Source organism: Balaenoptera ricei, chromosome 20 (assembly GCF_028023285.1).
Source record: "Balaenoptera ricei isolate mBalRic1 chromosome 20, mBalRic1.hap2, whole genome shotgun sequence".
Classification (NCBI taxonomy): domain Eukaryota; kingdom Metazoa; phylum Chordata; class Mammalia; order Artiodactyla; family Balaenopteridae; genus Balaenoptera; species Balaenoptera ricei.
Genome location: NC_082658.1, coordinates 50,791,762 through 50,815,167, shown reverse-complemented (window position 1 = coordinate 50,815,167; position 23,406 = coordinate 50,791,762). Strand labels below are relative to the sequence as shown.

Genomic DNA, 23,406 nt, shown 5'->3' with positions numbered 1-23,406 from the left:
ACTGGGAGTTTGGGGTTAGTAGATGTAAACTATTACATTCAGAATGGATAACAAGGTCTTACTGTAGCACAGGGAACTATTCAATGTCCCGGGATAAACCATAATGGATAAACCATAATGGACTTAAAGTCCAACACAGACTCAAAAAAAAAAAAAAAAAAAAAAAAAGGCACATCTGTACTTCAGCTTATTTCAGAAGACACCTTCCAGATCTCAAGTGATTGCAGGCACACCAATTCTTGGTGTGCTAACAGTAACAGGAGAAAAAAATGCTGGAAAGTGCTGTTTTTAAAGCATTTTATAGACACTACTTCATGCCTCATTGTTAGCACATCCAAGGTGGACACAATTAGACAGAATCGGATGAGCTCTCAAATAATCATCAGTGAGAAACTATACAACACCCAAAAGCAACAAACCAAAAAATATTAAAGAGCAAAAAATGGGTAAGTGTTACAGCATGGGAACTATTACAATAATGATACAAGACGCGGCTGACCTTCTCTTTTAACTCCCCAAGATAAGCAGTGCTTTGTCCAAGGATGGCCTCTGCAGACTCCTGGAAACATGTGACCCACTGATTCTCTTGAAAATCAGCAATATTTACCTAAAAAACACAACTCTATGTTATTTCAGCAAAGAAATAATAAAAGGAAGACACACTAAGGAGACTGGGAGATTAACTTTTTCTACTCATTAAAATAATTTCTAGGGAAAAAACCCATTTCCACTATATATGCCATATTCTTTCCAAAGAATGTAAAAAGCATCCACGAAAGAAGTTCAAAATGTAGGTCTGGATCACAACAGGAACACGATGTGGTGTGGATGTGTGATTTCAGATCTCAGTGGAGATACAGCCCAGCTAAACTCTCCTTCAGACACAGAATCTGGGCACAATGGACTCAGTGGCCCTCCAGCCACAATGGCCTTTGGACTAAAGGTTTTAAACAAGCCACCAAAGTCCTCTGCATTTTAAATTGTACATCCTTCAGTCACCAGGAGGCACTCCATAAGACAGCTCTCAGTCACTGCTGGCATCCCAGACAATTTGAAAGCCTGAACTAAGAGACAGTGCCAGGCATGTGGTACGGACTCAAGAAACACCACAGTGGTCCTCATCCACCCATTCTACTTACTGACAGGATCATGCGGTACTTGAAATTGGGAAATTCACTGTCACACTTTTCGCAGCGGTACAATCCATTCTGTTGATCAATCACTTTCTTATTGCAGTCCTGAGTTGGGCAGGCCTGGTACATACAGTTCTCTTTGCGAAGATACACCACTGTCGCCACAGAGCTAAAATAGTCGGGCTTCAGGAGAAAAGAGTGACATGAGACACAGAGCACAGGCTTATGTTCAGGACTGGACTTGCCCTTACACATGAGGAGTAAGTGTTTACATATTCTAATTCTCATGATCACAATGTGATTACTCGGAATAATTCATTCTACATTTTTAGAAGTCACTTGTGCTGATTATAAAACCCATGAAGGTAATAAACCAAGTTATAAAGCATATTATTCCTTAACAATAAAAGAATTAATTCTAAATTAGACTAAATTGATTAAAACTGAAACAGATTATATGACAGACAAAAACTTCAAGAGACAAAGACTTGTTCCTCCTGTTCCTCTGACTCTCCAAAGGTAACAGAACCAGGAAATACAGAGGAATGCAGTAAAATCTAGCACAGTTATGTTCAACCATTCCGCCCACATTAAAAACAACAGCAATGGGGCTTCCCTGGTGGCGCAGTGGTTGAGAATCTGCCTGCCAATGCAGGGGACACGGGTTCGAGCCCTGGTCTGGGAAGATCCCACGTGCCGCGGAGCAACGAGGCCCGTGAGCCACGACTACTGAGCCTGCGCGTCTGGAGCCTGTGCTCCGCAACAAGAGAGGCCGCGATGGTGAGAGGCCCGCGCACCGCGATGAAGAGTGGTCCCCACTTGCCGCAACTAGAGACAGCCCTCGCACAGAAACGAAGACTCAACACAGCCACAAATAAATAAATAAATAAATAAAAGAACGTGAATTTCTTAAAAAAGACAAAAACAAAAACAAAAAAACAACAGCAATGATTTCTAGCGTCTATATTCAACTTTATTTGGCCAGGTGTCAGCAAGCTTTTTCTGTAAAAAGCTAGACAGTAACTAATTCAGGCTTTACAAGCCATTGGGTCACAGTCTTTGTTGCAGCCACTCACCCTGCTGCTGTGGTGCAAGATCGTCCACAGACAGTACGGAGATGAGAGCGGGTGGCTGGTTTCAGTGCACTTGTATTTACAACAGGCAGCAGGCTGGATATGGCCCGTGGGCCTGTTTGTGAACCCCTGGTCTAAGTCATCAAATTTAGAATGCAAAAAGACTGAACAAGTGTCTTCAAAGTGGAGTCGTTCCTGATAAGTGTAGCAAGGGCCAAGTCATGTGCATGGCCTTTATGTTGCTATTTGCTTCGCCTTTTAACTCTCATGGAAAGGATACGGGATGAATAATTTTGGGGGGCAAGCAGTTCCCTCTGGGTGTACTCAATTCAGGGCCAGGTCAGCAGCCTCTGGGGCTTCCTGATGTTTCAGAACAGAAGAGGCAAAACAATATGGTGGATGTTTAAAGAGCTCGGGCAAATCCTCACTCTAAAAGGCCCTAGAGAAGGAGAGTCTCTGAGGAGAATGCCTGAAGGGTGTTTCTGTATTTCCAGGTAAGGTCCAGATTCAAAGTGTGACTTGAAAGTTTGGGTGCGAACAGGTATTCTCTAGGCCTGATTTCTTGTTACATACTGTCTACCCCTAGATCTAAGAAAGAAACTGGTTGACAAGAGACACAGATCTGTCCAATGTTTCATTCTCAGGATGCTGTATAACAGCATTATGAATTGCAGTCATTGACAATGATGAATAAGAGAGTATAGCGAAATGAGACAGTAAGGAATAAAAACTATATTGTATAATATGAAAATAATAAAGCAGGAATTATTGGTTTGGGGAGCATAAAGGAGAAATAAATGATTTAAATATTGAACTGCTGACAGAATACAGGTTTAGATTAAGATGGGAGGAGGGTCATTAAATACAAACATTGAAAGGGAAGTTGCAACTAAAGTCAAATACCAGAGCCATTCTTGTCAGAGAATACCAGCAGTGCTCAGCCCACGAGACGTTAATATTCTACAGCCAGTGAGGGCACATGTGAACCGCCCGATGTCTGATGCTGAGACTGACTAATGCTCGGTGTGAGCTATAATCTCAAAAGCCACCTTCTTCATATACGGGCATTTCAGTTTGCAGGAACAATCAGAGAAAAGAAATACGGACCCGAAGGCAGTTCATAAAATACACAACCTGATTACTACCACTTCGCTAAGATCCCTCTGAGAACTACACAACTCTCTAAGTCAAAGCTTGAACATCTTTCTGCCTCAACCTACCTGAGGGATGTAACATACTCCTATTAGAAAGCACAGCTCCTTCATTCTGGCTGGGATCCTCAACCATCACGCCATGCTCTGGGCAGAGCCCCAGGTAAGACTCATAGCTCTGAATTAAGGTCTAACAGCTGGTACCAGAACTGGGATCTGAAAACTATTGTCTCGCACATTTTACATGCTTTTGTGAAGAAAGTTAGGAATGCAGATACCTTGTCACCTTGGCCCAAGTTCTCTGATTTAACCTCATATAAAGTTTTCCAGTTGGTGTTGCTCCCTCCTATTCCTCCACTCTTTAGATCAGAGATGGAAACGCCAGCTAAGGCTTGTCCTTCCGAGTCAAACCTGAAAAACAAAGAATAACAGGCACTATATATGCTTACTGAATATGATACTTGCTCCTACATGTTATATACGGGCTATCCACTCCCCATCCAACTTCTTTTTTTTCTTTCTTTCTTTCTTTTTTTTTTTTTGGCTGCGCTGGGTCTTCGTTGCGCGGGCTTTCTCTAGTTGCGGCGAGCGCGGGCTACTCTTCGTTGCAGTATGTGGGCTTCTTACCGTGGTGGCTTCTCTTGTTACGGAGCACGGGTTCTAGGTGTGCGGGCTTCAGTAGTTGTGGCACGCGGGCTTCAGTAGTTGTGGCACGCGGGCTCAGCAGTTGTGACACGCAGGCTCAGCAGTTGTGGCTCACGGTCTCTAGAGCAGCCTCAGTAGTTGTGGCACATGGGCTTAGTTGCTCCACGGCATGTGGGATCTTCCCGGACCAGGGCTCGAACCCGCGTCCTCTGCATTGGCAGGCGGATTCTTAACCACTGCGCCACCAGGGAAGCCCCCCCACCCAACTTTCACAGGTCATGGCCAAGTGAGCTGATGGTACTATCTTCCTCATTGTATCTTAAGTCTACTGAAGAAATGGAATGACCTCTTTTTTATCTCAATTGCTCTGATGCCCCCCAGTGGTCAAGAAAGACAGTGCCCAACTACCACAGAAACTTTTCTTAAATGAGCCTTGCATATCAACGCTGGCCAGAGGGCCCAAGGCCTAAAAACAGTAACCCAGAAAGTCAACAACAAAAAAAGCAACAATGGAGAGCTGTGGTATAGTTCTTTGGGCTACTGATGCTCATTCTTGCTCAGCAGCTGCATTTTTATCATCACTGAAATGCATCAGGATAGAAGGGGACAGTTGACATATTTTAACAGGGTAGCAAAAAGTGTTCCCATGGTGAAAGATCTTTTAAGCCTGGTATAATTTCAAAAGATTATATGATTCAAAGTAATTTATTAGAAGGTATTTATCTGTTTCCTTGTAGATTTACCTTCCTAGCGAGATTTTACTCATGCCTCTCTCTCTCTCTCTCTCTCTCTCTATATATATATATATATATATATACACACACACACATATATATATATATATTTTTTAAGTTATTTTCTTTTTTTAATTTTATTTTTGGCTGTGTTGGGTCTTTGTTGCTGCACGGGGGCTTTCTCTAGTTGCAGCGAGCGGGGGCTACTCTTTGTTGTGGTGCGCGGGCTTCTCATTGCTGTGGCTTCTCCTTTTGCAGAGCACAGCCTCTAGGCGCACGGGCTTCAGTAGTTGTGGCACGCGGGCTCAGTAGTTGTGGCTCACGGGCTCTAGAGTGCAGGCTCAGTAGTTGTGGCGCACGGGCTTAGTTGCTCCGCGGCATGTGGGATCTTCCTGGACCAGAGATCGAACCCACGTCCCCTGCATTGGAAGGCAGATTCTTAACCACTGGGCGCGCCGCCAGGGAAGTCCCATTTATGCCGTTATTAAAGTTGAAATTAATTTATGTTAAATTATTATAAAATTGATTACATTTCTTGATCAAATATCAGCTAATATGAAGGAAAGGGGGCCCGAGAGGAAGTGTCTCAGAAACATACTTGTGGCAGGGAAGAGTCAGTCTGAGATTAAAAACATGCCAACGTCACCCAAAAGGAGGGTAACTAGAAGTAACCACATACAGAACAGGCTCCTTAAAAAGAGAGCGTGGAACAGAATGGATGCTGCCCTAAGCTGCAGACAATTGCCTTTTTGTTCTGTCAGATCAGCGCCTAAATCTGTCACAGAGGCACAGCAAGGTCCATAAATCTGTTTCACCACAACTAGCTACATGAGTTTACGGTTTCAAAAACTCCAAGGAGACATTTGCCACCGAAGACAGCTATCCGGAGTCAACAGAGCAAGGAGAGAGGCAGCCCTTCTTACAGTAAAAACTCCACATCGTTGCAACCAAGATCTAAACATCTCCAGTCCTTGCCTAGGTGGGACGTGTACACTGAGCTTCTCTTTGATCAATGCCAAGTTCTTTTATTCTAGAGGCAGCCATGTCTTTTTATGTTGACTGGGATCACAGTTATCGACAAGAAAAATATGAAGACCTTAATGTGGGCACGCAATTAAACTGAGGTCGAGCTCCAGAGCCTGAAAGGAAATCAAGCAATAAGAACAAACCAAAGCTGTGATTACGTCTGGTCAGGTTATTAACGAATGGGCCTTCCCTTATAATGCAATGCCAGCTACCAGAAGAGTTAAATACAGATCCACAGGGACCACATGCACAAGGCTGGCTTAAGTGACATGGTCATGCCAGTAGATATTTCATGAAACTATTCAAATACTAGTGCAACTGGTTCACATGAGGCTCAAACGAAAGTGGGGAGTATGTAATATGAGCTAATTCCTTAGTCACTCAAACCCTAAGACTCCCTCGTGTGACCGCAGCTACACAAAGTATTTAAGCTCAAGCTAGTTCCAGGGCTTTCCCTGACCACATCAATGCTTGCACACCACGCTTCAGTTTGAAGTGCTCTTTTAAGGCAGAGTTTTAACACCCTAAACAGCTAGACATAGCGAGGAGATCTTAGTAGGCTCTCCTCATCCCCCGAGTGCTCCATGAATAACAACGCGATGCCCACAAAGGCCCATTGTGCCCACCGCACTTGATCAGAGTCCAGTGAATACATACTAGAAGATGCAATCGGCACCAGAGACTGGACGGAGCAAGAAGCACTCTCTCCCCCGACGCCGCAGAAGCCCACAGCTTTGAGTCATGAAAAGAAAGACGCCGCCGCTCACAGAGCTTCACCATACAGCTGCTACTGCCGGCCTCACCTGCTTCACAGGATCAAGGTCGGCAGGCAGCATTCCCGTCCTAATTGCTCCCTGCGACTCTCCAGGTTTGTCATGGGATTACAGGTCTGTCAGTTGAAGGGCTTTAGAGCCATCCTCTCAGAAGGCACATTGTCTCCAAGAAATAGAGGCACTGCTCCACTCAGAAACGAAGCTCTCTGCTTGGCAGACAGCTCATATACCGATCGTGGGAACCAAAAGAACCAGCTCTTCTCCAAACTAAGGCTCAACTAACCCTTGTGTTTAGCCCCATAAAACCTACCATCCACGAAGCTTGTAGGCCTCTGGGATGTCAGGGTTCACAATGACGGTACTTGAAGACAGTACAGAGAGGCTCCGTCCACCAAAATCAGAAACTCTCGCTCCTCTGATAGCCATCACGGGTTGTCTAGAACCATCAAATCTATCAGCCTGCATAACAACAAAGACAACAAACAAATACAAACAATTGTCACTAGCAGGAAGAATGCACAGAACATTTTTACAGAAAACAAAGGAAACAGCCAACAGTAGAGTGAATGCAATAAATGGCACATGGAATCTATACAAGAGGACCTCACACACAAGAATCTGCTCAGAGATACATCAAAACTAATCGAGAATTAGAGGAAAGAGCGTTTCACTATGTAAAATCTAAATCATAGCAAATCTCACAGAAGTAAACCAAATAAATGTTTTCAAATACTCCCCAGATAGTCCAACCCTTCATTAGGAAGGGTCTACACAGCCGACACAGCCAAAGCCCCACAGCTTCCGGGGCAAGACCACCACCCTGGAAGCTCTTTACGTCTTCGCCTCTCTGCACATGCTCTGACCACTCAACGCGGGTACTCACATCTTCTCCCCACAGAGTAGCATTCACCACTTTCCCTGACATGTCCATCAAATAGATATTCCTCTTAGAGACTTCTCTGTTGTTAGACTTCACTGTGATTTTAGTGACATCTTCATAGCTCTTGCAGATCCCGATTACGTCTAAAACACAGGCACAACGTTTTAGCAAGAGATGGTCAAGGCTCCCACTACAGCATGACCAGAGGTTGGACAGCAAGCACTGAGGTCTCAAGCCTCCCCTGTATGTTGCAAACACAACTAATAATCACCACTCTCTTCATTCTCACACACATACTTACCTACAAGTGAGTCTTTAGACTTGCTCTCTAGGTCACCAATCCCTGTGAAATCAAACTGAACTGTGGGTAAATGATGACCATCTTCACAGGGCATGACAGAAGTCTCATTATTGAAGGTCATCTCATAGTCGTTTTTGACGGCTGTGAATTGTTTGTTGGCGATCTTCAGGGTGCCTTTAGAGAAGTAATAGACCTGTAAAAGAGGCCAAGCTATGGAACGTGGGATAGGCCATCAAATCGGATATAAAAACCCTTTACAGATCACATAGCTCTCCAACAGACAGCACCCCCTCACCCCGCCGCTTGGCTGTTCCCGATCTAGACTCCATGCTACTGTACCTTGTTCACATCAATAAGAGGAAAGAACTTGTCCGCTTGCTCATTGAAAGCAGTCGCTCTGATTTCGCCCTGCAGGAGCGTGCGAGAACAGGTTAGAATTGGGGAGTTCAAGTTTTACCAGTGAAAAACAGGACATCTTAGTGTCAAAACGACATCTTTAAAGCAGTAGCACAGTCACCTCAGAAACACACAGCTCATGGTCACATATTCAAGTTAGTAACCCTAATGAAACAACCCAAGTTTAACTGGTTGATCCCGTTATTGTGCTTCATTCACCTCAAGTTAGAAACCTAAATAAATAAATAAATAAATAAAAATTTTCGAACACTGAGTGACACGACTGAAGCCCCCAGGGAAGTGTGCTGAGCCACTGTGATTCACCAGTTTCCCTCATGTTTGCACCCAGCGAGGAATTACTTCATACTCAGGAGTCACTGCCAAAAATGTTAAAAACAAGGCATACTTTCAAGTTGCTTGTGATTGGATTTTCACTTTTACTTTTCCATCAGTCAAAATGCTACAGATGGAGAAGAAACTTAAATTAACAGCTGAATTTTTAGCCAAATGACAGATGAGACCAATAATTTGGTAAAAAAAAATTAGGTTCTGACACCGATTCTGCCCTCACAGTCAATACATTTTAGGGTATTATCCCATCTTCGAAAAACAAACAAAAAAATTAAAACAAACCAACTGTTTTTTTCGGCCCTGTTAGAGGTTTGAACAAATAGGAAATATGCAGCAGTTTGAAAAGAATGCTTGAAGTATACATTAGGAGTTATAAACAAAACTAATGGACAGAGAAATAGCATGACAAGACTTTGTGGAGACTCCACAACGTGGATTTTTCGTCTCTTCATCATGGTTTGGTCTTGTTTAAGAAAAGCATATAGAGGGACTTCCCTGGTGGCACAGTGGTTGAGAATCCGCCTGCCAGTGCAGGGGACAAGGGTTCGATCCCTGGTCTGGGAAGATCCCACATACTGCGGAGCAACTAATCCCATGCGCCACGACTACTGAGCCTGCGCTCTAGAGCCCGTGCGCCACAACTACTGAGCCTGCGCACCTAGAGCCCGTGCTCCGCAACAAGAGAAGCCACGGCAATGAGAAGCCTGTGCACCGCAACGAAGAGTAGCCCCCGCTCGCCGCAATTAGAGAAAGCCCGTGTGCAGCAGTGAAGACTCAACGCAGCCAAAAATAAATAAATAAATTTATTTAAAAAAAAAAAAAAAAAAAGAAAGAAAAGCATATAGTGTCTGCACAGCCAGAATCCATCTCCCACAAAACTGATCACTTATCACATATCAAGGCTGCTGCATGCCTTCTGCTGTGGCCCAAAGCTCCACTTGGCTCCTAAGCAGATATAACCCCCTGGGGCTTCAACTAAGCCTGCCAGCAAGTCAGACAGTGTCTCTGGTTTCTCCTGCCCATGAGGCTACTTACCTTTAGAAAACTAATTTCTACTGCAACAAATGCTTTCGTTTGAGATCAAGGATTTTATTTATGACTTTAACCCTTTGCCCCCAGACAGCATCAGAAGACTACAATAGAAGAAAAACAAGAAGAATCGTGTTTCTTCTTGGTTTACTATTGTTTTTCACCTCACAGGCCTGCACAGAGATGGGCCCTCTGTTTCTCAGAGTCGAAGACTCCTCTTTCCCCACTTGACAGATACTCACACTCTCATCAACTAGTTCTATAGAGAAAAGCTTCCCTTCCCCTCGGGAATTGCTCCAGGTACGGATCTGACTTTTGTTGGTAACACGAGCACAAATAGTCCACCTAAAAACCAAATAGATTATATTAGTGTTTGGAGTCTTACTTGGGAAAGATCTGAAAGGTTCCCTATCATCTTCTTATAGTCTTTCTTATCTTATGCATATTCCATTTTTCAGTGTAAGCTGTATTTTAATCCAGCTAATTAAAACCCCACGATGACATCCAGGTTTGACAGTTTGTAGAATAAGCAAATAGTAAAACACACAAGGTGATTTAACACTGACTCATTCTCCTGTCAAATAAGTAAATTTATGAACGCTCTCCCTTCTCCAAAAAGCATCACCAAGGCAACACTATCCCCTTAATGAAAGGTTCTAAGCTAGAAAATGCAGTAATACCAGCAATTATATTTTGCCACTATTTTCAATCATGGGAGCTGATATAACTGAAGTCAAACTTCTGTCTCGTTTCCAAGACACACTGAATATAAATACAGGGGTATGGAACGCGGTGTTGGTTCAGGCACCAAAAGAAAACACCCTCAAGCACTATGACCTCAGACAGAGGCCACTAAAAAAGGAGGCACAAGGTCTGACATCCAGTCCTAGTGCCCATCCTGAATGTAGGTGCTGGGCACATTAGCTACCTTACTCATAATTTCACAGGGGAACAGATCTTCCCTATATTGCAAAGAATTGAAGAACAAACAAAAACATATCTGAAAGAATTCTGAAATGAGTACTCACTAATTTTCCACAGCTAAAATTAATTTTGAATGGAAAGAAGTCATATAAAAGAAATATCTGTTCAGGTTATATTACTATGGTTAATACAAACAGCACAGATTCTTTTAGCCAACTAAATCAGAGTAATAATTTTTAGACTAAAAGTCACCTATTTATATGATAAGATGAAATACCTTCTGAATTAGAAAATTTATTCTTACTCATAGGACTACCAACTGATTCTTGAAACATTAAATCTTTTAAATTTCAAATTCTTTTAAAACGAATGAAATTCCATAGGCTATGGATGATTGCTCTTTTTGCCATTCTTTTATTGAGAGTTAAAGGTTGCCACAATTTGTTATCGCCTCCCCCTCTAGAGAAAAAAAAAAGGAGGAAACCTATTTTATGTGTGGTAATCCTGAAGTTCACATACAAGTAACTCAAGAGCCCATAACCTCTTATATTCTTTTCTAAGTCCCTTCTGAACTTATTCCATGAAATAACTCACTTGGACTGGTAAGGGGTGAGGCTGGCAATGGGTACCACTTTGGCCTGTGTTCCCCCGGAGGTGTTCCCTAGGCTGGTACCTCCAGGTTTTCCAAATGTCTTTGAGGCACCAAAAATCTTAGATACAGTGGTACCTTTAAAAACAAACACAAAGAAGGACAATCATTATTTTATTTAAATTTTATAGTAAGCTTTGCAAGAACTCTCAATTACTAGTGACATCATACAAGATGAGAGACAAAGTTTTTCCTTTTAAATAATCAAGAGATCTGGACATCAAACAGAGACTGAAATAGGAGGCTACAGGCAGATCTAGGATGAAGGCTGGGCACACAGATGTTCACGACTGTATCTGCTGACTTACGCCCTGAGGTCAAGATAATAATGGTAATGAATCCAGACACTGCTATTTCGGAGGTCAACCCTCTTAAACTTCTCCCGTGTATCAACAGGCAGGATAATGGGTCAGAGAAAGAAAATCAACCTTCTTGACTGGTAAAACTGATGACAAGTCACTAGTTGCATAAGAGAAAAAGCAAAAGGAAATGCTAGGAATTAAGGGACACAGTGGGTGAACCATCTGAGGTGAAGGATACCTATCACAAATATATCGCCTCAAAACATCCCCAGAAAACTCCCAGTTCTCAACTGGTCTTACAGGCACGGAAAGTCTAGAATGAAGTGTACGGGATTGGGGTTAGTTGGGAGCAAAGGGCAAGAATCAGTTTTCGGTTCAAGACAAGTAGGTGGCTGGCTTTCGGGACCCCTTCTTGACTCCTTTATCCAAGCCTAAGAAGCTGTCTTGCACTTGGGAAGGATACATAATTACGTAAAGCCTGTAAGCAGATGAAATCTTTTACATGCATGCTGTTTCTATAAAGCTTCAACCTCCAAATTCAGAAAAGATAATTTCGTCCAATGATTTCATATATTCTATATCAAAACATTTCTTCAGAATGGCATCTGGCTAGAAATGTAAATCTTCCATTACTTGGCATTTATTTATTGAGTTTCCACAGCCCGTATTGCACTATTCTAGGCATTTGTAGCACTTAGTAAAAAATATACATACATGGTCCCAGATCTTCAAATTTTCTCTTCTAACTGGGGAGTCAAGAAACGACTACACACACAACAGTAACAATTACCTCAAGGTGACACAAGGAAGTACACATACTCTGCAGAATATCTATGTGTGTCTATACATACCTAGTATACAATACACAATTACACAAAACACACACACATCCAGTTCTCACGCTGGCAGGCAGCCTCCCCTCATACACTTCCAGTCCGTTTTCTTTCAGCACCCAGTTATGTGTTATGGGAATGTTAACTGATTTTTTAAAATCAATCTCAATATAAGCCAAAGATAGACAACTGGAAAGATAAATCTGTAGGGGTGGGGGGTGGGAAGAAGAATAACATACTATTTGTATTTTAGCCTAATAAGGAAGTGACTATTAGGGTATTTACCATTTTAGATTATCTATTCTACCACCCCCCTTCAACAGTACATAATTTGAGAGTTCTGTATAAATAGATCCACTTAGAAAGGGAGATGGATAGAAGATAGCTAGCTCTTGCAAGGTAGATAAAAACATCAAAGACTAATGGGGAAAAAGACTTATGTCCTGCAAGTTTCACAGAAACATCAGTGACGTCTTAACCCTGCTTTTCTTAGAATCTTAGCACTGAGAAACAGAAACTAATAGTTGAGGGGAGGGGAATAGGTGGTGTATGTGAAGCTGGGACAGAAAAAAGAAACTCTAAAAATAAATTCCAACCAAACTCTACAAATCATAATTTTCAATGGTGACATCCCACATGAGGCGGTTCCTAAAGCAAAGGCCAGAAAGTAAACAAGATGATTCCATTACAGCCTCTCAGGACCTGCTCCAGAGAAAGTTAAAAAGAAGAAACTATTTCTCATCCGTGAGGCAGAGAAGCAGGACCTATGACCAACATAAATGATACTGTCTTCAAGCTAAGATAAATACCCACAAGAGCCCCAGATGGGAAACCTGGAGACAGACAAGCCAAATTTAATAAGCGGATCCTAAAGAGTTAAAAGGCGAGAATTTAAAAGGTATGTAATTCACAAAGTCAAGACGGTGTAAGTGAGAAACTACCAGATAAACTGTTAACAAAGAACAGTGTATCATTCTGATTTTTTTTAAAAAAAGCATATTATGTATCTTTAAAAGACAGTCTTTAATCATTATTTCAATCACACACTTTACAATAATTCCAAGAAGAACTGGAATTATTCTTTGCAAGAAGCAAGCAATGTCAGGAATAGCATTTTGAAAACTCCCTTTAGTCTCAGATTAAATTTCAAACCATCATTCGAAAGCCTGCCACACACAATCAGCACGCATCCTCACGTGGCAGCCTCACCCACTCCCGAGCTCCCATTCTGTTGCTGGGGCCTGCTGGCTGGCGGACTTGCTGCTGAGACTGGAGGAGGAACTACTGGCTGTTGTCCGTGCCCTAGTGATCAAAAGAGAAAGACCATTTTAGTGCAAGTAATTTGGGTTAAGAGACTTAAACTTAAGTAGAAGAAATACTCTGAGGAAGTGTAAATTTGTGATTTTGTCAAAGACTCTTGTGGGTTGGAATTCACGCTGGGGCACTCAACTGCATGCAGCGAATGTGCTAGGGGTTCACACTTATGTTTTCATTACCTAAAAGGCTGGCTCCATTTACCTTTCACCTGCTTATAATTGATAGCTTTTAGTTTTAATGAGGTTCTCCCCTAAAGCCTTGCCCATTTCTCCCGCGTGAACCTGAAGTAAAGTCACTGAGCTGAATCTGTGACATTACCACTATTTCCATAGCAACAAATCGATGTTATCAACAGAACTGTGTTCACGGCAGGATCTATCAGAAGAAAAAGCTGGGTGGTAACAAAAACCTAAAAGCAGTTCAATTGTCTCTGAAGTGCTCCTGCTTCAAAGGGAAAGAAGACATTCAGAAAGGATTCTACCCTTTCCCTCCCAAACAAAGCAACCTTATTTTGCAACTGACAGTTGGTGGAAAATAAGAGTTGAAAGCGCCTTCGGTACTGTGAAGGCTAGTGAACTGTCACAGCAGGAGAGATGAGGATGGAGTTCAGAAGCAGCTGTGGCGGGGAGACAGTAAGATTAAAAGGAAAAGGAGGGGAAACGAACATGTCTCTCAAGCAGAAAATAAGAAATGCCACACCATCAGAGTATTTATTTGCCCCTCACCCCTTCTGCAAATGTTTATGAAACTGAAGAAAGTTAAAATTGCAAAAATACACTTACTTTAAAAAAATAATAGATTTATGGAATTTGATGTTGCCTTTGTGATTGGCACTAAAAGTAGAAGTCAACCCAATCTGGGCTGCTCACTAAGAGTGCTTGCAGCACACAAGTGCAGCTCAAAACATATCCTAGAGAGCCCTAAGAACAGACATGGTGAGCACCCCTGGAAAAGCTCCCTGCCTGCCGCCTTGCCTCTGCTTCTTCCACCACTGAGTTTATTCCTGCTGGGTTTTCCAAGGCCCTAACTCACATGGGCACACTGCACACTGATTTCCTTTCCTCCTGCCAAAGGTACTCTTAACTGGTACAACTAAATGAGAGTTAACAGTGCCATTAGAGTAAAATTAATTTAGCATCAAATTAAAAGGGTTAAACAGAACTGTTTATTTAGTTCTTCCTATAGAGAGAAAAATTGAGAGGCCTCATTTACAGGGAAAAAAGAGCCAAGATTATTGACAATGAATTTTTGTGTTTACGTTTTAGCTTTTCCATTACCTCTGAATTTACAGAGTGTCATATGAGATTGCTTGGGAGGACTGTTCTCCTTTGACAATGTGTCTTATGAAGGAACATTCTGAAATTCTACAGTGAACCTTTTTTTAAATCAGTAGGGAAAAGATGAATTGCTCAGTAAACAGTATTGGGGCCAAGTGGTTGGAAAAAAATTAATCTGTAATTTTTTTTTTTTTTTTTTGGTTGCATTGGGTCTTCATTGCTGCACGCAGGCTTTCTCTAGTTGCGGCGAGCGGGGGCTACTCTTTGTTGCAGTGCGCGGGCTTCTCATTGCGGTGGCTTCTCTTGTTGTGGAGCACGGGCTCTCTAGGCGCATGGGCTTCAGTAGCTGCAGCACAGGGGCTCAGCAGTTGAGGCACGCAGGCCCTAGAGGGCATGGGCTTCAGTAGTTGCGGTACGTGGGCCCAGTAGTTGTGGCTCGCAGGCTCAGCAGTTGTGGCGCACGGGCTTAGCTGCTCCACGGCATGTGGGATCTTCCCCAACCAGGGGTCGAACCCGTGTCCCCTGCATTGGCAGGCGGATTCTTAACCACTGTGCCACCAGGAAACTCCCTTAATCTGTATTTTTACCTGCTTCATGAAATTTTATTCAAATGAACCAAAAGATTTAAACATTCAAAGATGGAACCATGAAGATACACAAATCCCTGCCATACTCCACCCTAGTTCCTCCCCCTCCCACTGTCTCAAACACATCTACACTCTCAAGTCCCTTCCTCCTCACCACGCCTGCTTCTCCAAGTATCTTGCTGAACAGGACATGGTCACAGGATCTTGCTGATCTCTTACATTCATTTCCATCAAAATGTAACTAACCTTTATGAGGTATCTATAGTAGAACGGTGGTTACCAGGGACGGGTGGGAGTGGGGAGTGACTGTTTAATGGGTGCAGAGTTTCATTTTGGGGTGATGAAAGAGCTCTGGAGGTGGATGGTGGTGGCGGTTGCATGACAATGACTGTACTGAACGTCACTGAACGATACAACACAAAAAATGACTAAGATGTAAATTTTATGTTATGTGTATTTTACCACAATTTTTTAAAATGTAACTTATCTATTTACCTATTGCAAGATCAAGATTTTTAAACATTTTAATATATGGATTAAAATTAATGCTATAATTTCTTTTTAGTAGTATATAATATAATGGTATAGTTTTATAATCATTGGATTCTTAGAGTCAATGAAAATAGTATATTTAACAAGACTCCAATTAGGCCCTGTAATAGACATGTTCATAATAGCTACAATTTTTTGAATGCTTACTATGTACCAGGTACAAGGTTAAGTGCATTATTCCGTTTACTCTTTAGCTCTCTCTATAAAATATATATAGATAGTATTATTGTACTCATTTAACAGATGAGAAAAGTGGGTTTAAGAGGTCAAGGAACTTGCCCAGAGTCACACAGGAAGAGACAGAACCTAGTCTTGAACCCAGGTTTGTCTGACTAGATCTATTCAACTTCACCACCATCTAGTTAATTTTTAATCCTAAGCAACCAATTCTGGAAGCCAGAACTCTAATTATATAAAACATAACTAATAACCACAATATCTGGTAGTTAGGAAAAGCTACTAATCCATTTATTAGAGCAATCCTTAATTCCTGCTTTGGACCACATTTGTAAATCTGGCACAAGACACAAGAGACATTCCCAAGCCAAATGGATGGCAAGAATGTTAGTGCATTCTAAATAGCAACAACTGCCCTTCAATTTAATGCACTACAATACAACCAATGACCATAAGATGTAAAAGAAATCAGTACACAACTAAATAATAATCTCCCTAAAAATTAAAATTATACCCCAAAGCAGTAATACAGATATTCAACTTCTGATAATCTTCAGTTTTATGTCACCTGCAAACCAAATCATTCCAATAAGGTGGATCAAGGTCATAATTCTTAGACCTTTTTGCTGTATGCTAGCTTCCTATCACCGGCTCTGACCCAGGAGGGATATAGGATATTTAAAAGCAGACTCTAGCTCCTCAAGTTACTTGCACTCACACCTATCATTTTTATTATCATTATAATAGTAAATGAGCCACCAGCTGAGAAAAATCAGCCAACAGACAACAGAGTATACAGAGTAACAAAAAACTCAATTTCTACCAACAATTACTTTCTTAACAACCACCACAAAGAATTTAAGGAAGAGTCAATAATCCATTTCCAAGGCATTTATCCATTGATCCAATAATTACAATTTCTTATTGGCAGAAAATGGACAGAGTCAGGCTGAAAAAAATTCCAGCTAGTATCCTTCAATAATGAGTGATACTAATAACTAAGCAACAAGCTAAGAAATTTAAGTCTAAGTATAATACTGTGGTTAGAAATAGTGTAGGTTCATAGAACTAATATACACACTGATTAAAAACTATATAATGGTAAACATGGGAGATTTAAAGCCATCCAACCCAATATTGTATGAAAAATGAACTATGTTTGAAATTTTACTTCTCACATTTTGAAAATTCTCTAAGTATCTTTACTTAATGTGGTACTAGTACCATGAGACAATTTCAATGCACATTTTGCAATTCCTCTGCCTATTTCTGGGCTGGGTCTAGTGAGTTAGGTCATCTGATACGTCACAGGTCTGGGTTAGGTGCTAGGAGGATACAAATCTAACTTTAGTTCTCTATCTACTAATAACAGTCTCCTTGCTTTCCAATAGACAATTAGAAACCACTTCTGTCAAATACACCCATAAGGTAGTAGTCACTATAACAAAACTATTTTCATGATGGCCCAAGTAACAATGTGTTACTGATCCAGTTACAATGAAATTCAATAGCAAATACTCTTTAACAGCAAAATTTCATCTCATCCCTCTGCACTTTAACAGACCCTGAAGAAAGGGAAGAGCCAGAGGAACTGGGTATTGAGACAAAGGAGTGTTTTCCACAGTTGTATAGTTCAGACCTCAAGTGGTAATCATCTTTTAACCCTTTCATCTCCATCTTTACCTCAAATACTTTTGCCCCTGAAAGGCAAAATGTCCAAAGCAACCATTCAATTAAATACAACATAAAAAATGTAAGATATCTGGCGAAAGGTGATAAGTTGGGCATAATCATCTCTCCCTCACCCCTAAGGCATCCAAAGATTTCATAGAGATTCTAAGTATCACTTTGTCTTGACTCTCCTTCCTAAAAGCTGAGAATAAGATAACCAATGTGCTCATTTTAACAAAATTTTACTACTGCAAAACAATTGTGATGTTCCAATTTAATATTTTAGAATTTTACCTGAATAGGCTCCAGCTTTCCCTTTCCAATTTAAAGCACCAAATTATTATGTTTGGTGTAGGTAAAAATTAAATCTAGAACATTCCATTTCTGGAAGAAGCATGGTGATGACCTAGTCCAAAACCTTCCTACTTCTTCTAAAAATCATAGAGAGCAACAAGAAGAATGAATACCCGTCCCATAAACAAACATCCCACATACAGACTGCATCTTTAGTGAAACTAGGGGAAAAAGACAAATTGCAAATTATGTGAAAGTGAAGCCCAGAACACCACAAATCAAGACATCACAACTGTAAGAGAGAAGCAGCATGGATGATTTAAATACAAACAATGAAACCGCACAAGTACTAGAATAAAACATGGGTGAATACCTTTATAACTCAGTGAGGAAGACCTTTCTAACTATGGCTCAAAACCCCAAAGTCATTAAAAAAAAAAAAAAGAACTGGAAAATTCAACTTCATAAAAACAAAAGTAAACTGCTGCATAGCAAAAAAAAAACACCATAAGCAAAGTCAGAAAGACGTTGTAATTCATATCAGAGACAAAGGACTAATTCCTCTATTTTTTTTTAAAGAACTCTCTTAAAAATTGAGAAGAAAAAGATACACAACCCAAAAGAAAAATGGACAACACAACAGTTCACAGAGAATAAAAAGCCCTTAAACATTTAAAAGGATACTAACCTTGCTCAGAATACAAATTAAACACTACATTGAGATGTGAGTTTTCATCTATCAGATTGGTAAAAAAAATCAAAAGATTAACAACATATTCTGTTGGCATAGCCGTGAAGAAACCAGTATTTTCACATACTGCTGGAATGCAAAATGATACTATCCTATGGAGGGAACCCAAGCATATCTACCCACCACAAAGGCATTTATCCATTGATCCAACAATCTCACCTCTGGCAATCAAACCCCCTCTGACCATGTACCTGCATATGTATAAAGTTATCTGCTGCAGCACTGTTTTAATAGCCAGAGTATGGAAACACCCAAGTGCCCATCAATAAAGGGCTGCTTAAACTATGGAATAGTCACACAACAGAATACTCTATACTGTTAAAAATAAATAAATAAAAATAAGGAAGATCTCTAAGTATATGTATGAAAATATCTCTAGGCCGAAATTTTAAAAAAACACAACAGGATAAAAAAAAGAGACAAGATAGTGTACATAGTATCCTGCCTTTGGTGTAAGCAAAGTGGATTATGAATGAAAATATATAATTTATGTATTTGGTTATATTTTCATTAAGAAACACCTGAAGGGGGAATTCCCTGGTGGTCCAGTGGTTAGGACTCCAGGCTTCCACTGTAGGGGGCCTGGGTTCAATCCCTGGCCGGGGAACTAAGATCCTGCAGCTGCATGGCATGGCCACAAAACAAACAAACAAACAAAACAAAAAACCACCTGAAGGGACTTCCCTGGTGGCACAGTGGTTAAGAATCCACCTGCCAATTCAGGGGACATGGGTTCGAGCCCTGGTCTGGGAAGATCCCATATGCCATGGAGCAACTAAGTCCATGCGCCACAACTACTGAGCCTGCGCTCTAGAGCCCACAAGCCACAACTACTGAGCCCGTGTGTCACAACTACTGAAGCCTGCGTGCCTAGAGCTTGTGCTCCACAACAAGAGAAGCCACTGCAATGAGAAGCCCACGCACCGCAACAAAGAGTAGCCCCTGCTCGCCGCAACTAGAGAAAGCCCGCGCGCAGCAACGAAGACCCAACACAGACAAAAATAAATAAATTTTTTAAAAAAACGATAAAAGATGTGGTCTATATATACAATGGAAAGCAAAAGCTTCATTCTTTGAAAAGGTCCATAAAATTGATAAACCCCTAGTCAGACTTATCAGGAAAAAAAAGAGACACAAATCATCAATATCAGGTCTAAAAGAGGTGACATCACCACAGTTTCTACAGACACTGAAAGGATAATAAGGGACTATATTTATTTTATCCAATCTGATAGTTTCTGCCTTTTAATTGGAACATTTATTCTATTTACTTTGATATAGGCCAATAAATTCAACAACTTAAATAACATGGTCCAATTTCTTGCAACACACAATCAATGTGAATGACTATGTATCTGTTACAGAAACTGCATTTGTAGTTTAAAGCCGTTCCATAAAAAAATATATATGTATCAGGGCCAGATGCTTTCACTGGTAAACTCTACGAAATATTTAAGAAAGAATTAATACCAATTCCACATAAACTTTTGCATAAAATTTAAGAGGGGACACTTTCTAACTCATTCTCTGAGGCCAGGATTACTATGATACCAAAATTAGACAAGGTATGTCAAAATTACAGACCAATACCCCTCATAATATAGATGTAAAAATTCTAAACAAAATCACATCACATCAAGTGGATTTGCTTGATTTAGCAAATCAAATCCAACAATACATAAAAAGTAGAAAGAGATCATGACATAAGACGTACCCCAGAAATCATAGATTGGTTTAGCATTCAAAAATTAATTAATATAATTAACCAATGAAAAAAGAAAAGCGATATGATCATCAACAGACACAGAAAAAAAATTGGCAAAATTCACCTTTTATTCCTGATAAAAACTCTCAGCAACCGAGGAATAGAAGTAAACTTCCTCATAGTGATAAAAAGAATCTATGGGGCTTCCCTGGTGGCGCAGTGGTTGAGAATCTGCCTGCTAATGCAGGGGACACGGGTTCGAGCCCTGGTCTGGGAAGATCCCACATGCCACGGAGCAGCTGGGCCCGTGAGCCACAACTACTGAGCCTGCGCGTCTGGAGTCTGTGCCCCGCGACGGGAGGGGCCGCGATAGTGAAAGGCCCGCGCACCGCGATGAAGAGCGGTCCCTGCACCGCAATGAAGAGTGGCCCCCACTTGCCTCAACTAGAGAAAGCCCTCGCATGAACCGAAGACCCAACACAGCCAAAAATAAAATAAAATAAATAAATAAAGTAGCTATATAAAAAAAAAAAAAAAAAAAAAAGAATCTATGAAAAACCTACAGCTAACATAATACTTAAAGGTGATAATACTTAAAGGAACAAGATGTAATAGTTAAAGGAACAATACAAAAATGACCAGTAAGGGTTAATATTTTTTCTTATGTATTGGCCATTTGTTTTCCTTCTACTGTGAAGTGTTTCTTCTCATCCAATGCCTGCTTTCCTACTGGAGAATTTTTCCTTGAAAAAAATAATATCAATAATAATAATAATAAATACAAAAAAATTTTCCCTTGTAAAAAATTTAGTAAATATTAAAGATTAACACTTTGTCAGACTTATCTTTTGTAACTATTTTATCCTAGTTTATGTTTGCACACCTTTCTAACATGCAAAATTTAAAATTTTAATGTAATCAAATATTCATTGTGAATTATTCCAATCCATTTATAGAGCCCCATTCTATTTCTTTAAAATATTTATTTTATTTTTATTTATTTATTTTGGCTGTGCCAGGTTTTAGTTGCGGCATGCAGGATCTTCACTGTGGCATGTGGACTCCTTAGTTGCGGCATGCATGTGAGATCTAGTTCCCTGACCAGGGATCAAACCTGGGCCCCCTGCATTGGGAGCGCAGAGTCTTACCGGCTGGACCACCAGTGAAGCCCCCCATTCTCCTTATTTATTTATTTTTTTAAATTTATTTTTGGCTGCGTGGGTCTTCATTGTTGCGTGCAGGCTTCTCATTGCAGGGGCTTCTCTTGTTGCGGAGCACGGGCTCTAGGCGCGTGGGCTTCAGTAGTTGTGGCTCATGGGCTCTAGAGTGCAGGCTCAGTAGTTGTGGAGCACGGGCTTAGTTGCTCCACGGCATGTGGGATGTTGCCAGACCAGGGATCGAACCTGTGTCCCCTGCATTGGCAGGTGGATTCTTAACCACTGCACCACCAGGGAGGTCCCTATTTTTTTTTTTTTTAATTTTTATTTATTATTTATCTATTCATGGCTGTGTTGGGTCTTCGTTACTGTGCAAGGGCTTTCTCTAGTTGCGGCAAGCGGGGGCCACTCTTCATCGCGGTGCGCGGGCCTCTCACTATCGCGGTCTCTCTTGTTGCGGAGCACAGGCTCCAGACGCGCAGGCTCAGCAATTGTGGCTCACGGGCCCAGCCGCTCCGCGGCATGTGGGATCTTCCCAGACCAGGGCTCGAATCCGCGTCCCCTGCATTGGCAGGCAGATTCTCAATCACTGCGCCACCAGGGAAGCCCCTTTATTATTTTTAATGGTTTCATTTTTTAACTTTTTAAACAAATCTGGAATTTATCTTGGTGAACAATGAGGCTCTACTTTTTTTTTTTGGCCGTGCCGCACGGTTTGTGGGATCCTAGTTCCCAGACCAGAGATTGAACCCGGGCCCTCAGCAGTGAGCACACGGAGTCCTAACCACTGGACCACCAGGGAATTCCCTCTCATTTCATGTTTATTTGACTTGATGGAGGGGCAGACAAGCCTTCTCGAGTCAGTGATTTGATGATTCTTTTTACTTTTTTTCTAAACTATTATTGTCTCTCTTGTTTAAAGTAATTAACTTTTTCTGATTTCATTGGGCTTTCCTATATATTTTCACAAGAAAATAAAAGTTATTATCAAGAGATAATCACTGTTGAAAGGATTCTGGAAAGACAGCAGAGTAGGAAGCACCAGGAATCTCTCTCTCAACCTAGACTACAACTGCACTGGCAGAATTCGTCTGTTATAACTACTTTGAATTCAGAAGTCTATAGAAGGCTTGCAACTTCAGGGGAAGGCTTGGTTGGTGAATTTCCACCAATACCAGCCCTTAGCACCGTAACAGCTACCCATTCCCCACCCCTCAGCCATGTGGCACACAGCAGTGGGCCTGTCCCTGTAGCAGCCTGCACACAGTTTCTGGAACTGAGGTGGGCAGAAAGGACCCTGTCCTCCATATATTGGCGATCTGTGCTGTGAATGCTGCTTCTGATCACAGAGGTGCAAAGAGACAGTGACCATTGCTGTTGCTTCCTCCAGTGTTGCAAGCCCTGAGCCCTCTGCTGAAGTGCTTTCCAGGGATTTAAGGGGCTGGCACCCTTTCTTCCCACTTCATTTTTCTCTTCTTCCCCTTTTGGGAGACCAACATTACAGACTAAGATACTCAAAATAACTGCTAGAGGGGCTGGAGCAGCCCCTCGAACTAATCACCAATGATTCAATCAATCATGCCCAAGTAAGGAAGCCTCCATAAAAACCCCAAAGGGCAGGATTTGGGGAGCCTCTGTTGGTGAACACATGAAGGTCCGAGGTAGATGGCACACCGAGGGCATGGAAGCTCTGCACCCCTTTCCCCATACCTCGCCTT

The 23,406-nt window shown here is 41.4% G+C and overlaps 1 protein-coding gene across 1 annotated transcript in view; it reads right to left on the bottom strand.

The window, feature by feature from the left end:
- RPA1 (replication protein A1) overlaps nt 1–23,406 on the bottom strand; it is a 53,205-nt gene that overhangs the window by 4,662 nt on the left and 25,137 nt on the right. The window contains exons 6-15 of the mRNA XM_059907754.1: nt 13,410–13,502; nt 11,011–11,143; nt 9,735–9,837; nt 8,056–8,124; nt 7,717–7,909; nt 7,419–7,558; nt 6,846–6,994; nt 3,636–3,768; nt 1,140–1,316; nt 500–607 (exon numbers count right to left, since the gene is read on the bottom strand). Of these exons, the coding sequence (XP_059763737.1) occupies nt 500–607; nt 1,140–1,316; nt 3,636–3,768; nt 6,846–6,994; nt 7,419–7,558; nt 7,717–7,909; nt 8,056–8,124; nt 9,735–9,837; nt 11,011–11,143; nt 13,410–13,502 (1,298 nt within the window). The remainder of the gene's footprint in view (nt 1–499; nt 608–1,139; nt 1,317–3,635; nt 3,769–6,845; nt 6,995–7,418; nt 7,559–7,716; nt 7,910–8,055; nt 8,125–9,734; nt 9,838–11,010; nt 11,144–13,409; nt 13,503–23,406) is intronic.